Here is a 15496-nt window from a genome sequence, read left to right as displayed (position 1 = left end):
AGTGGTGGGAGCGGCCCTTGTTGGCTTTGGGTCACTTTGGAGGAGGTAACCACCGTAGCTTGTTGGGTTTTCCGGCACTGAAAGGTTGCCTATGTTCTTCCGTTAATATCCCTTTCCCTTTGTCCTTCTTTAATTCTTTAATTATTACTTTGTTGCTTTCAGCCTTCAGATCTAGTAGTGTAGCTTCTGGACTTTTGTTGTTTTCGATTTGCTCGTGGGTCAGGGGCATTGGGAACAAGGGAGCCGATACTGCTGTGAAATTGTTTTGATCGATTATGGTTATGGGTCGTGGGCTATCCTTGAGTAGATCCTCTCTCTGTAATTTTTTCTAGTTGTGTTGTTCTCGAGATGATTGCTTGGCCCTGTTGAGGTGGTAGGATGATTCCTGAGTTGTGATTTTCGGCTCTAAGCCAAGGTCCGAAAGGTAGCTGGGTGGGAATGACTTTTAGAAAAGTGCAAAAAATCTGTGAGTGACCCGGACTACTACATGCATAACAAAAATCCGATAGCCTCTCATATTTGAAAGAGACCCATGTATCTATGTTGTAGTCTCTTGGAAGCCAGAAAACCTGCTTCAGTGGGTTTGTTATGTCTATTTCCTCATTGATTCTTATAATTTTTTTGCATGCTATTCCAAAGTGTGGATCTACTTCCACCTCCATCAAAGTTCCAAGGGCTTTCCCAATTTTTGTGGCATTTGCAATAGTCATGTGATCCAGTGCAAGGTCGTGTATTTGCACATGAAAAACTGACATATTTAAACTTATCTCATGCCATGTAGATCCAGCAGGCCATGACTTTAGGATGAGCAGGTGTCCTTGAAATTCCATGGGGCTTAACTGATGATTCTTTATTTATCCTGAACTGTCTAGAAAGTGAAGAGGAAAAGATTTATATCTAAATCTTCAATGTGAAATTTTTTGATAAAATTCCATGCTGCTTTGAAGCTTGCATGCAGTGAGATTTTGTTTAGTGACTTGGTTGAAACTATTCTTCCAACTAATGCAAGTTCTGTGGTTTCTTTGGCAGTTTCTGTGGCTGGAGCTAGGTTGAGGTCTTCCCATAATAAAACTTTTGTTTGTTGAATTAGAGAGTCCATCTCCATGTCGCATGTCTAATCTGATCTGAAAACTGAGTTTGTATTTTACCATTAAAGGAGTGGGAATTCACTATGAGGTGTAGAGAGTCTCCACAAAGAGAGGAGCGATCATACAATCTTGAAATTATTTGCAATCCATACGAGGAATTTTAACTCCATCTTTTTCCAAGAGGACACAGTAATTCAACCCATCAGAACTACTATACCCAATAAATTTCTTGCGTTCTAAATGAAAGAATACATGACTGAGTAAGCAAAATAACTTGTCCCATAAATCTTACTTCCTTTGAATGGGATTCAACCTCAAATGTCCACCAAAATGTTGTTGTATACACAACTTCATTCCATCCAGAAGAGTTGTAGCTTGTGTCCTTGAGTTAGCTCCCTTTGTATAAGGAAAATACTTTAACCACAAAAAATTACACAAAAACAGTTCCACAAATTGATGTGGCTTAATGTGATTTGTTAGATTGTAATGTTATTTTTATTATAAAGTAGATCTAATAGATCAGATGAAGTCATGCTAGTTTGTGATATTACTTTTGTATAATTCTTTTGTGGATGTAGCACTCATCTTCCATAATAGTGTGAGAAAGCAGACAAAAAAGGTTAAAAACTACCTATTAACATTCCCAATTCCCAAGTCCACGTGGGTTAACATAATTGATTTTGTTCACCTTATAAATAAGATAAATGTTTTAACCATAAAGAAATTTTATAAAAATAAATTTACAAATTAGCGTGACTTGATGTTGTGCATTAGATTACAAATTTACTTTTATTGTAAAATAGATTTAATGTATCATATGAAATCACTTCAATTTATGGATTTATTCTTGTAAAATCTTATTATAATTATAGCACTTCTTGCCGAAAACATCCTTTCCTTGAAGCAAATTGTTCCCTTTGTCCTCTTTTAAGCCCCCTCCATTATTGATTTGCATCTTCTCAATCAAAGGCACCTACTTATAATAGGAGGAGGATCTCGAGCACAATACCTATTTCTTTTCTGCTCTGTGGAATTGCATTCTAACCCAATCCCTATGGAGGGGCAAATATCACCCTAACCAATATGGGCCAAAACCCATGCTTTAACGACCCAAGGGCCCAGAATCACCGGTCCACCTAGCGAGAAGCCCTTGTTGTAACTAGCAAATGTGGGAAGATAGAACCTTGAACTGATCGTTGTCAATAACCAGACAATAAGGTTTATAAACCATTATCAACAAGACGAAGGTCTAATTACTCGCTAGAGATGGTAACCTCGCCTAACCCAGAGTCAAGTTCAAAACACTATCACTATCAGTCTACAACCTAGTAAGGATCAGAATGGCAATCCGTTAGACAAGCCCTATCACTTTAGTAATAACTAGGACTGTTTAAAAAAAAAAAAAAAAAAAAAAAAGAGAAGAAGAAGAAGAAGAAGAAAAGAGAGAGAAATCGGTGAACTGACCAAACTAAACCAGTGGATTTGGTCCAGTCTAGTACCCGTTCCTTTTTAATAAAATCGGTCTGGTTTCGGTCCTGTTTTAGTTTTTAGAACACCGGTTCGAACCAAGCTGAACTGGTACATATATATTATTTTTAAATTTTTTATATTATATATAAAATATTTTATATGATTTTTTATATATTGTATACTAAATTGCTAATAAATATAACATGAAATTTTAAAATATTATTATTCATGTGTATTAATTTTTTAACACGAAACTAATATAACATTTGATATAACATAAAATTAATTTTATAATTCTTAATATAATATTTGATTATGATATAACATAAATTAATCTTATAATTTTTAATCTTACATTTGAATTTTGATATAATATTTAAATTTAAATTTTATAATATAAAATTAATATAATATTAACACAATATAAAATGAGAGATATAGGTCAATTAATTACTAAAAATTTGTTAAAATATGATTTTGTTTATTTGTAAAATCGAAAAAATCAGACGGACTGAAATTTTGAAAAATCAAAAGTTCTGATTTTAGTGGTGAATCGATTTTTAAATTTCTAAAACTAATAATGATGTATACCAATTCAGTTATAAAAAATATCCAGAACTGATCCAACCCGTTACCCCCTATTACTTGCTCTATGTACATGGAAGGGATGCACGCTGAGGCAACTTCTAGATCATTCTCCTTCTTGAGATTAGCGGCATAACCTAGGCATCGGAGGTAACCCCATAAATATAATACCCTGAGCCTTCACTTGTTTCTCTGGTGCAAGTCCGTGAATGTCGTGAGCAGGAGTGCGGATCACGTTATTAACACCCTCTATCTTTGTCTGTTTGCTACCCTTATACAGAGTCAGTCTCCAAAAAACTTGCTAAACGTATATCATCTATCCATATTGGTAATCCTCTCTGTCTGGAAAAGTTTTGGGGTGTGTAGATATCGACTTAGTTTGTAGAGACAAGATTGAAACTGGGGCTTGATTGTGTTTTTAGTGGAAGAGAATTACCCTGAAAATGGTTTGTGGACCATTCATGCGACACGGGCTGCTGGCATGTTACAATTTCTATCGCACTTAAACGAGAGTGGCTTTGGAGCTTGGAAAGTGGTTATTTAAAGATACTTTCAAATTAGGATACCAGTTGAGCAAATTTAATTTCAAATTATCCATGAGGCGGCAATTTGATTTGATAAGGTGTAGACTCTAGTTATCTCAATAACAAAGGAACAACAAAAGAACAACAAAATTCATATCATGTGAAGTGAAACTAAATTCACGCCATCGATTTCTACTGTTTAAGTTGCTTTTTTAGGAATCTTTTAAGGGCAATAAGTTCTGTGCATTTTAATCACAATTTCAACTCAATATTCAGGGCCTATATGTGGAATTAGATTCAGTGATGGTCGTAAACTGGATTACCCACAAATCTTTCCGCCACCTTGGAGATATTATACATTGTGGGATGATATTTTACAGCTTTGCTTTCACATCTCTTTTTTCATTCATCATGTTTATAGGGAGGGAAATGGCTGAGCTGATGGAGTGGCGAATCTTGGAGCAAATGGTCTCAATGCTTCTTATCCCTCTATCTCTCAACTGCCAAGACCCCTATTGGGACTCTTCAACTTGGACAGATAAGGTATGCCAACTTTTCCAAAGTAATTGTAGTTTCCTTTTATGCTTTTTGTTTATAATTATTTACACAAGCTTTCTTGCAAAGCTTTAGTTTTTGGATTTCAATGTAACCGCCAAAGCTTTCCCCCTTTATATATAGTTTTCTCCCGCAACAAGAGATGGTATTGAAAAAATTTAAGCGATGTCAGCACAACATATTGAGTTGTGTGCATTAATTTTGATACTACTAGGTAGATGGCGATATTTGACAATGAAACTGGCAGTTCATAATTTCAGTCTTTTAGTTAATAATTTGAGAAACTGTTAGTTGAAAGTAATTTTCTTTTCTTTTGAAGTTTTTGGGAGAAAAAAAAAATTTAACTTGTTACTCCTCCGATTGGTTTACAAAGGAAAAGAATATTACTAATCTAATTATAATTTTGGTATGTAATTTTACAAAATGGCATGCTTTATCTTTTTCTATAAGTTTCATTTTCGTTTATCCTCTTTTTTCGGTGGGTATTGTGGGGGGTGAAAACTGGTGGGAGGGTTTTTAATGAAAGCAACCTTAATTAACCCAAATTTGAATCTCATCTTGCATTTTCTTTTGTTTGTTTGCTAACTAGATTTTGTGATACACATCTCTGTTTCCACTTGAATGCCATCTTCTTCATTCTTTTTCTTTTATTTCTTATTTCAAAAATTTAATTTGAAAAAAAATAGATTTGCTTTTCAGTTCCTGTATAATAAGAGTCTCATCACTTTGTCTCCTTTTTATGATCAACATTTCTTGCTATAACGACCAGAAAATTATCTTTTATTCAGTTCAGGGTGGAGTTAACACTTTCTTTCAGTGGATTTGATACTCTTATTACAATCAACATAAACACGTGTAGAAAGCTTGTTAATATCTTCCCATAACTAAAAGTTCTAAAAATGAGGCAGGATGATTTTTATACTGTTGCCTTAAGCTTACCGTATTAAGCAGTCTAGCTATATATAATTCCTTTTAGTCAATTTTCAAAGTTATGATATACTGACTTGTGTTCATTGTGAAAGTGGAGAATAGCTTAAGACTAGAGACTGTATCACATATGTAGGCACCCGAAAAACTAAACTGTAAAGTTTTGCTAGTTTTTTAAAATGTTCTAAAATAGGTTAAATTTATGGCACAGAACTTGCATGATAGTTTGAAGATAATTGGTGGGAAGGGAATTTCATTGAAATTTGTTTTGACCTTGAGCAATAAACCAGATGCATGGTTTATATCACCAATCAATGTAAGGTAGCTTGGAAATTCTTAATCTTTCATCCATCAAGTTACTAGCTATGTGAATATGCAAACACTTGGCCTATATGTACTGGAGATGTGAATACATTATGTCACTCTAAAATAGGATATACATCTTACCTTTCGGTTGATCCCTCAAATATATGGAATGAGATCCAAGAGACATGAGAATTTCATTTTCAATTTCTTAACTACTATTTAGGTTAAAATAAGTAGTATTACATACCTACTTTGATTATGTGTATTATGATGGTTATTATTGCTAATTGAGCAACAAATTGATCCAGAATGGAAAATATTTACAAACTGAAATTTTCAAAGGAGGTGCTGTGCAGGGTACACTTAAAAACGGTAACTACAAAAAATTAGCATGCTCGCCACGTGCCGATCATAATTATTTTTGTTGTCATGTAATTAAAATGGACAGATGCGAGAAAATCTCAAATGCTACCTTGTAAGAGAAGAAATCTGGCTGTTGGATTACATCGAATCCTTTTTCATGACTACTTTACCGCGTATCTCGGGTTTCTGCTCTTTGCTTTCAATGTCTGCACTTATTTTGCCCACCGGATAAGGTAGGCCACAGAAAAAGTTAGCCCTGATTCATCTATATAAGCTGATTAACAAGCACTTGCATCATCATCAGTTTCGAGTTTTAAGAAGTTTGGTGGTAAGTCCCCATAGTACCTAGCATTTCCCTTCTAAAGCCTTCTAATAGTGTAGCTCTTGGTTACTTATTTTGTTCTCTCTTTCTAGTTACGAATGCTTAGTGTTGTATCCTCATAGCATTGAAATGCAGGCAAAAAGTTGTTTTCATACCTTTATTTCATGAAGTTCTTGACGACATTTTCTCTCTCCAATTACGACAGCTTGAATAGTTTCTATGAGGTTAAGTGTTAGGATATGGGCTAGGCACGAGTTGCAGATGGAAAGAATATTGGTAGATTTGAAATCCAATACACGGGTGGCTTTTGGGGCTTGACATATTCCCATAAAATCAATAGAAGAAAGACGTGCCCCAAAAAGGCTTTGGCATAATCTACTAATTAGCTGCAAGCTTTATAACTATAATTGTATTTGCCTATGAATGTTTTGCAATCACTTTTCTGTAAAATGAAGATTTTCAGTTTGTTGAGGAAGAAATAAAGGTGTAGGAGCAGATTGTGGTATTTTCAATTTTGCAAGTACTTTCCTAAGTTTCTTGGATAATGTCTCTTTTGAATTTACTTAATTATATAAGTAATTGCTTGGTGTCCCCTTCGTCTAAATTAGATCTTACCCATTTTCCCCACCTCATTGTGCAGAAGTTGTTCATTGCATCTAAGGAATGGCACCAACAATTGAGTCAGTTAATCAGGGGAATGGAGGTTTTGAGGGAAATAATAAGCGCAGCGACAGGTTTGTCAAGGCGACCTGGAAGAATAAGTTGACAGCACTTGTGGTGGACAACGGAGAATTATGCCGAGTACTAGAGAGGGAAAACCTACGTGCCTATGGTGTGGAAACAGTAGCTGTGGAGACAGGGGAGGCTGCAGTAGAGCTCATTGCTTCTGGATCAACCTTCAATCTTATTTTCATTGACATGTATCTGCCTACCATGAGTGGACCTGAGGTATAAATAACCTTCTTCAATTTCATCACAGTAATACAAGGACCAAACTCCATCCGCTGAGTTTTCATTACGAGTATTCCAGTGTGGAGGATCCAACTTCCACATTGCTAACACGACAAGATTTGATTTGCAAGATGTTTAGAACGAAATTATCTTGCAAATTAAATCCTGTCATGTTAGCGATATAAAGGGTGTATCATCTATATTAGTCAGCAAATATAATTTGTCTTTCATTATTAACTTGTTAGAAGTAATTCCTTAGACTTTTTCACGTTACTTCATGCACATTTAAACTTTCTATTTATTGGTACTTTAGCCTAATTTGCTCTTCCATGTTATATGTCAAGGCCGTGAGGCAGATTCGTGCCATGGGTGCCCGCAGCAAGATTATAGGTCTTACTGCATTTATTACTGAAAAAGATGAACAGGACTTTTTTGCAGCTGGAATTGACGAGTTCTTTGAAAAGCCACTTGATCCAGATTGGTTCGTCCCAATTATAAGGGAGGTGGACAACCAGATATGAAGCACATATATATATATACCAAAGTAGAGGACTCAATTCTCATGCAGGTCCTAGTGTCGTACCTTCAGTCTCCTTGTTGTAATCGTTTTCTATGTTGTTCTGGGATGTATTCTGTTGTCATAGACAATTGAAGTACATCTGCAGAATTAGTAATAACAGCATTAAAAATGCTTGTCTGTTTTCGTGTCTTTGTCCTTGTCTTTGTTTGTTGAAAGAATATAAATGGAATTGGGTCCTCGTTAAGTTTACTGCAAAAGCCTACATAATAATTTCTTTTCTTTTCTTTTCTGTTCAGTCTTATTGCTACTACCTAAGAAATATAAGTGTCTTTTAATCGATGAAAACAATATAATCAGTAATTGTCACAGTCTCAATGAATTTACTGACTAATATCCGGTGTTCTGAATCTCTTGATCCCAAAGTATTATGGCTAGAAACCATCCATATTGTGATAAACGGTTCTCTAAATATACATGGAGGGTATCCTTATGCAAATATTCATCAATCCTTTCAGAAACATTAGCATATAAGCAATAATAAGATCATTATTGTACCTGAAATTGATGACGAGGATCTCCTCATTCCTTTAAACAAAAGGCTTTGGAGTGTCTTGTGCAAGGGAAGATGAGCCCCTCAAGACCAATCTTAAAAATGCCACAAGAGTGTTATTTTACAGGCCAAATTAATAACTTCAATTGTAAGGGAGGGTCAAGGCTCATAAAACCAAACAAATTACATGCATATTCACATAAAAAATTGATTTCAATTTCTAGAAAATTATGCTTTACATCTCCAAACTACCACATTTTTTAAAAAAATTTCTGTTTTTGACCATTCATTGCGGCATTTGCATTTCAACCCAGAATTTGTTGTGGTCGTAATTTATCGTGTAAGGCTGACAATTTGGTAAGGAGATTGTACGAAGACTTGGATTGTATAGTTGAAGACATGCATTTGTTGTTTATTTTAATTTAATTATGCTGGAAAATAAAATTGCATGAAGTAAGAATTTCTTATATTTATTTATAGATGAACTTTAACATCAAGAATTATATTAAAAAATATTCAAATCATGTTAGGAACACGATTTTTTCCGATCATATTAAAATTCAAAACATTTTAATTATAAAGATAAAAACAATACTATAAAAATATTAAATTCAAAATTCTACGAATTTGTGAATCGAGCCCAGTTTATTAAAAGAATCAACTCTAATTATATTTGGTGGATTAAATACTGATCAACTCTAAGTTTTTATAGCAATAATCCTCTTTGGTATGCCTTTATTTTATTATTAATTTTTAAATCAATACTTTCTTCATTCATTAGACAAAGATCAATCTTTACAATGCTTTTCAGGATGAATACATCACTTAATCAAATCCGGACCCTCTTCTAACCAAACTGACTCATCTTCACATAACAATGCTAGTTTAACCACTTGATGAGCAGCATTATTAACTTCTCTTGGTGTATACTGAAGCCTCCAATCTACACTGCATTGGAAAATTGTTTTGATGTCCTCAATAAGTTGGCCATACCATGACCAGTTCTCCTCAGGCATTTGAAAATTCTTTATCACAGATAAAGCATCCCCTTCAAATATGACTTGATTTAAACCAATCTCCAAGCAAATCTCCATATTTCTCCACAGAGCATTACTTTCTGCAATTACTGAATGAGAAATAAAAAACTGAAGCATTCATAAAGTTGAATTAGATCTCCCTCCCAATTTCTGATAACCACTCCAGCTTCCCCATCTTCGAATTTCTCTTATCTAGAGTTGCATCCCAATTTGCTCTAAAAGAATTATTACCTGATTTTTGTCATCTGATAGTTTTGTTAACTGAATTAGATGTACATGTTTGATCCCTTAATAAAGCTTGTGCGGATGTGCCTGCTGATACTCTTCCAAATCAGCCTTTGCACCATTAAAAATAGCTCCAGGGCTTTCAAACTTATCTTCAAACACATGCCGCTTCCTCCAATTCATTCTTCTGTAATCTTGTCACCATTTTCTCCCATATATTGAAGAAATCTTCCTCCGTACATCCTTTTTTTTTTTTTTTTTTTCTGAAGCATGCTCAGTGAATTTGCCCAAACATCAGAATCTGCACTACAACTCCATAATATATGATAGGTGGTTTCCTCAAACAATTCACAAATTGGGCAGAGAGAATTTTCAGTAATTTTTCTTTTGTATAAATTCCTCTTGGTAGGAAGGACCTCACTAACAGCTTTCCAGATGTATACTTTAACTGAGTTTGGTACATTCATATTCCAGATTTTCTGCCAACCAGTTAAATCACTTTTGTAATTTGATTGTTCATCTCCCAACATTCTCATCCTATGAACTACCAGGTAGTAGGCACTTTTAACAGTAAAATAACCATTCTTGCTTGGGCCGCATATCATTAGACCCCTTCTTACTCAAAGTAAGCTACAAACTATTTCTGTCTTTTTACAATCTACCTCTTTAATAAGATATGTATTATAAAGGAAATTATATAGTTGCAACCATCTTGATTTCCTTGACTAAGTCTACTGTATTTTATCTCCTGTAAATCTGTTATCCAATAGTTTAAGAACTTCTTATTACGCTATCTTGGATTTTCGATAACGTTGTATATTTTGAATTTGTAACTGCAATGATTTGTACAATTCTTATATATAGGACATCTTCATATCAATGAAAAGCATTCTGCATCTTCTATATGGTATCTAGAGCAAGGTTCTCTAACGAGTTTTTTTTTTTTATCCTCATGGTCACATCCCCTGAGTCTATGATTGTCAATAATTATGAGCCTACTAGCAGTGGTGACACTCATCTTGTTGCCATCAATGCCGGCTCCCAGATTCCTCTGAAGCTCACCCCTTCCAACTTTCCTTCATGATGCGCCCAGCTGATGTCATTGCTCATTAGCTACAATCTCTAGGGCTATCTTGACGGTACCACTATTTGTCCGTCACCAACACTCCCCACTAGCACCTCCTCTTCTGCAGCTGTCCCTAATCCAGCCTTCTGAAGTTGGTTCAGGCAAGATAAGCTGATCCTTCATGCCATCCTTGCATCTGTCTTTGAACCAGTGATGCCACTCATTGCTGCTTCCTCCACTGCTCGTGATGCATGGTCCAAGTTGCAACGATTGTATGCCAATCGTTCACGTACTGGTGTCATACAGCTTAAGGAGGAGATGACTCTCATTCAACGAGAGTCCCGCTCGGTTTTGGAGTATTTACATGCCATCAAGGTTCTTGTTGATGAACTTGCGGTGATTGACTCTCTCGTCTCAGCGGACGACATCACTCTTTATGTCCACAATGGCCTCGGTCCTGAATTCCGTGATATTGCAGCACCTATTTGGGCACGTGAGACTTCTCTTACGTTTGAAGAACTTCATGACATGCTGGTTGGTCATGAAAGCTACTTGAAACGTATTGAAGCTTCTAAGTCAGCTCTGGTTGCTACTGCAAACACCACTCAACTTCGCACTACCGCTTCCAAGTCCAACCGCAACCAACGCTCCAGCACTGTTTCCTTTGGTCAGAATCGCACCAACTCTGGTCACTATGGTCGCAAAGAGTGGTCTGGTAAGTCTCACATTGTTTGCCAACTATGTGAAAAAGTGGGACACTAGGCCAAGATCTGTCGCTCGGTTTCTAGGGCGAAGTCTGTGAATTGTGCCACTACCCGCAGGTCCAACAACAAAAAGTGGCTTGTGGATTCAGCTGCTTCCCACAATATTACCTCTGATCTTGCCAATTTATCCGTACACTCGAAGTATGATGGCACGGATGAGGTCGTCATTGGCAATGGTTTAGGTTTGCAAGTCACAGATGTTGGCTCTATGACTTTTCCTTCTTCCTCGAAGCCCTTTACCTTAACCAATACTCTTAGTGTTTCTAATATTCACAAAAACTTGATCTCTGTTCATAATTTCACTCGTTCCAATAATGTTTATATCGAGTTTCACCCATTTCATTTTCTTGTGAAGGATCAGAGCACGGGGGCAACTCTTCTTTGCAGTAAATGTCAGGATGGTGTCTATCCAATGCCGATGGCTTCTCCCGCTACCAAATCCTCTATTTTAGCACTAGTTGGTGAAAGAACAACATCTGATACTTGGCATAGACGACTTGGGCATCCGTCGAATAAAATTGTTGATTTAGTTATTCATAAATTTTCTCTTCCAGTTATAGTGTCTCGTACTTTTTTATCATCACTTTGTACTGCTTGTCAATGCAATAAAAGTCATAAATTGCATTTTTCTTCCACTTCTCTTATTAGTACTCATCCTCTTGAATATATCTATACATATCTTTGGGGACCTACGTCCTCCACTTCAATTGATAGGTTTCGGTTTTATACATTATTTGTTGATCATTTTACCAAATATTGTTAGTTGTTTCTAATCAGTCGAAAAAGTGATGTTCGCTCCATTTTCTGTCAATTAAAAGGGCCACTTGAAAAACAATTTGGCTTTCAGATCAAACACTTATACCCGGATAATGGGGGGGGGGGGGGGGGGATAATATCATGCTCTTCGATAATATCTTTCATCTACTTCCATTAGTGGGCTAACCACCGCTCCTCGTACACCTTAACAGAATGGTACCAGTGAACATCGGCATCATCACATCGTCGAAACAGGTCTAACTCTATTAAGTTAGGCGAGTATTCCTCCATCTTATTAGTCCTATGCATTTCAGGCAGTGGTTTATTTAATAAATCGTATGCCTACACCACTATTTTAAAAAATAAGAGTCCATTCGAGTGTTTATTTGGTCGCCTACCAGATTATAAGAAGTTGCGAATTTTTGGTTGTCAGTGTTACCCATGGCTAAAACCTTATACCACTAGTAAACTACAACAAAAATCAATGCCTTGTCTCTTCTTAGGTTACTCAAACTCAAAAAATGCCTATAAGTGTATGGATCTTGATACATCTCGCATCTACTTGTCTCGGCATGTGGTCTTTGATGAGTGTATTTTTCCATTTTCTTCCTCTACCCATGTCTTTGTGCCATCTCTGTCAGTTTCAGGTGCTAACACACAAGATCTTGCCATACCAGTGGTGCCTTCCATTGGATTGATACCCTTCTCTCATGCCACCGTGACGGACAATGCTCCTGCAGCTTCAGCTCCATTTTCCCAACCATTTTCTTCTCTTGCACAATCTCAGCAGGTTTTTAATAACTCCACCCGCCACACTTGCAGCTCCCACCCGGTCCACCCGTACCCATACCATGGCTACTAGATCTATGAATAATATTCATAAATCCAAACACCTTTACCTAGCCACAAAACATCCTCTTCCTCAACCTGTAGAGCCCACATGTGTGTCTCAGGCCTTGAAGGATCTCAAGTGGCGGCATGCTATGTCAGAGGAGTTCATTGCTTTGGTTAAACATGGCACATGGGAGCTTGTTCCACCAAGCTCAACCATCAAACCCGTTGGATGCAAATGGGTTTTTCGAATCAAATGAAATCTTGATGGTAGTATTTCTCGCTATAAAGCAAGGTTGGTGGCAAAAAGATTTCATCAACGGCGTGGTTGTGATTATAATGAGACGTTCAACCCTGTTGTGAAGCCGGTGACTATTTGAGAGATGTCCTCTCCATTGTTGTTCAGAAAATTCTCCCATTCGATAGCTAGACGTTAATAATGCATTTATGCATGGCCGACTTCAGAAGGACATCTTCATGCCTCCGGGTTTTGTTGATCCTAATCTGCCTTTTAATGTTTGCAGGTTAAAGAAGTCCTTACATGGCTTGAAACAAGCACCTCGTGCTTGATATAAAGAACTGAGCACTTGTCTTCTTCAATTGGGATTTCAGCAGTCTAAATCTGACTCCTCTTTATTTATCTATAATTGTGGCGGAGTTACACTATTTTTTCTAGTATATGTGGATGATCTTTTACTCACTGGAAATGATTCTACTGCTATTTCTAAAATTGTTCAACAGCTTGGTCATCGTTTTTCTCTGAAGGACCTTGGACCCTTAAATTATTTTCTTGGTGTTGAGGTGATTTCAGTTAAACATGGGTTGTTCTTGTCCCAACAAAAATATATTCGTGATCTTCTTACTCGTACCAAGATGGACGGTGCCAAAGCAATAATGAGTCCACTTGCCACCAAGGATCTTCTTCAGCTTCATGATGGATCTTCTTCTCTTGCTGATCTGACCAAGTACTGCCGAGTTTTAGGAGCTCTCCATTACCTCTATCTTACTTGGCCCGACATTGCTTTCTCGGTCAACAAGTTGGCTCAGTTCATGCATAAACCATCTCAGTTTCATTGGACTGCTGCCAAACGCATTCTGCGATACTTAAAGGGCACTCAGTTCATGGTATTCTGCCAAACGCGTTCTGCCAAATGTGTTCTGCCAAACATGCATAAACCTTTCTCTTAATCATGGGTTGTTCCTATCCCAACAACCTTTATTTTTATCTATTAATTCATTTATTGTTGTTTCTTGAGTGAAAACTTTCACAGGAGATTGAACCTTGTAAGTGCTAGGTGTGGGCAGCCAGTTATCACCCCAAACTTTTATCTTAGATCTATTCCCTACCCTCCTTCTCATCCCCTCTTGAATCAGGAATCCCGACCCCCATATACTCTTCCAAATGTGTCAAGGACCTCCACCTAGTTTGGCATTCAAAATATCACCATGTTTATAATAATTTTCTTTCGTAATCTTGCAACCAACGAGTTAGGATTAGTAAACAATCTCTAGATCTACTTTGCCAACATTACTTGATTAAAACTTTCAATATCTCTAAATCTCAACCCTCATTCACTCATTGAAATACCAATCTTACTCCATTTCTTTCACTGAATTTTTCTGTATTGATTCATGTATCCCCACCAGAACCTTTTCATTAGGGTTGAGAGTTCCTCACATAACTTCTTTGGAAACTTGAAAACATTCATTGCATATGTGGGGATTGCTTGTATCATAGCTTTGATTAGGATCTCTTTACCTATGTGAGAAAGAAAGTGGTTCTTCCAATTATTGATTCTATCCCAAACTTTTTCTTTAATTCCACTGAAAGAATTATATTTTGATCTTCCAACCACTGTAGGTAATCCCAGATATTTCTTAAAACCTCCACTAACTCGTGAACCTGTTTCTTTAGCAATCTGGTCTCTTACTGTTGACCTAGTGTTTGAGCTAAAACATATAGAAGTTTTTGCAAATTTAACCTTTGTCCTGATGCAAATTCATATTTATCCAACATCTGCTGTACATATCTTCACACCTTCATATTGGATTTACAGAAAAGTATACAATCATCTGCAAAAAGAGCAGATGATTGATACTGGTTCGTCCTCTTGCTTCAGATACCCCATTTATATTAGAGAATATCTTCACACAGATATGTTCAATGTTCTCCAAGCAACAACCTCCAATGGTAGCTTGCCACATAAACCCCACGTCCTCCCAATGGTGCGGTGCGGTTCAGAGGAACAAAAACATTTTCGAGCCTTATGTGTCTCCTCCTTCTCTCTCTCTCTCTCTCTCTCTCTCTCTCCCCTTCGCACGAAAACCTTCGAGATCCAGACTCCAGAGGCCACTGAAACGCTCAAGCCACTGAAACCCCTTCCCTCTCTATAGCTCAGGCCATCGAAACCCTTTGGGATTTGTTTTTTGAAGTCCCAAGTTGTGTGGGAGGTGGGTATAGAGAAGCATTAATTGGTACAAGCACTTTTACAAAAAAAAAAAAAAAAAAAATGGTATGAGGTTGAGCTAGCTCTAGCTGGAGTCCAACAAAAGAAAGAGCAGGTGGCTGGTTTTGGATTGGTGACGGGACTCAACAGCATCTGCAACAATATTTTCCCCTTTTTTTTTTCTTCTTCAAAGTGATGTAAGCCGCATA

The 15496-nt window shown here is 36.7% G+C and overlaps 1 protein-coding gene across 2 annotated transcripts; it reads left to right on the top strand.

Annotated features, from left to right (window-relative positions):
• Positions 1 to 3232: 3232 nt before the first annotated feature.
• Positions 3233 to 7860, top strand: LOC121248588 (two-component response regulator 24-like). Of its 2 annotated transcripts, none has more exons than XM_041147092.1 (3): positions 3233 to 4210; positions 6781 to 7088; positions 7436 to 7860. In XM_041147092.1, the coding sequence occupies exons 2-3, from the start codon at positions 6804 to 6806 to the stop codon at positions 7610 to 7612; spliced, it is 462 nt and encodes a 153-aa protein (XP_041003026.1). In that variant the 5' UTR covers positions 3233 to 4210; positions 6781 to 6803; the 3' UTR covers positions 7613 to 7860. The 2 variants fall into 2 exon arrangements, with proteins under 2 accessions (XP_041003026.1, XP_041003025.1); XM_041147091.1 differs by lacking the exon at positions 3233 to 4210 and adding an exon at positions 5994 to 6146.
• Positions 7861 to 15496: the final 7636 nt, after the last annotated feature.

Source organism: Juglans microcarpa x Juglans regia, chromosome 2D (genome assembly GCF_004785595.1).
Source record: "Juglans microcarpa x Juglans regia isolate MS1-56 chromosome 2D, Jm3101_v1.0, whole genome shotgun sequence".
Taxonomy (NCBI): domain Eukaryota; kingdom Viridiplantae; phylum Streptophyta; class Magnoliopsida; order Fagales; family Juglandaceae; genus Juglans; species Juglans microcarpa x Juglans regia.
The sequence above is the reverse complement of the archived record's forward strand: the minus strand, read 5'-3'. Positions and strand labels throughout refer to the sequence as shown.

Coding starts and splice junctions, on each gene's coding strand:
- LOC121248588 (XM_041147092.1), top strand. CDS start 6,804: ATGGCACCAACAATTGAGTCAGTTAATCAGGGGAATGGAGGTTTTGAG. Junction 7,089..7,435: donor CTACCATGAGTGGACCTGAG/GTATAAATAACC, acceptor TTATATGTCAAG/GCCGTGAGGCAGATTCGTGC.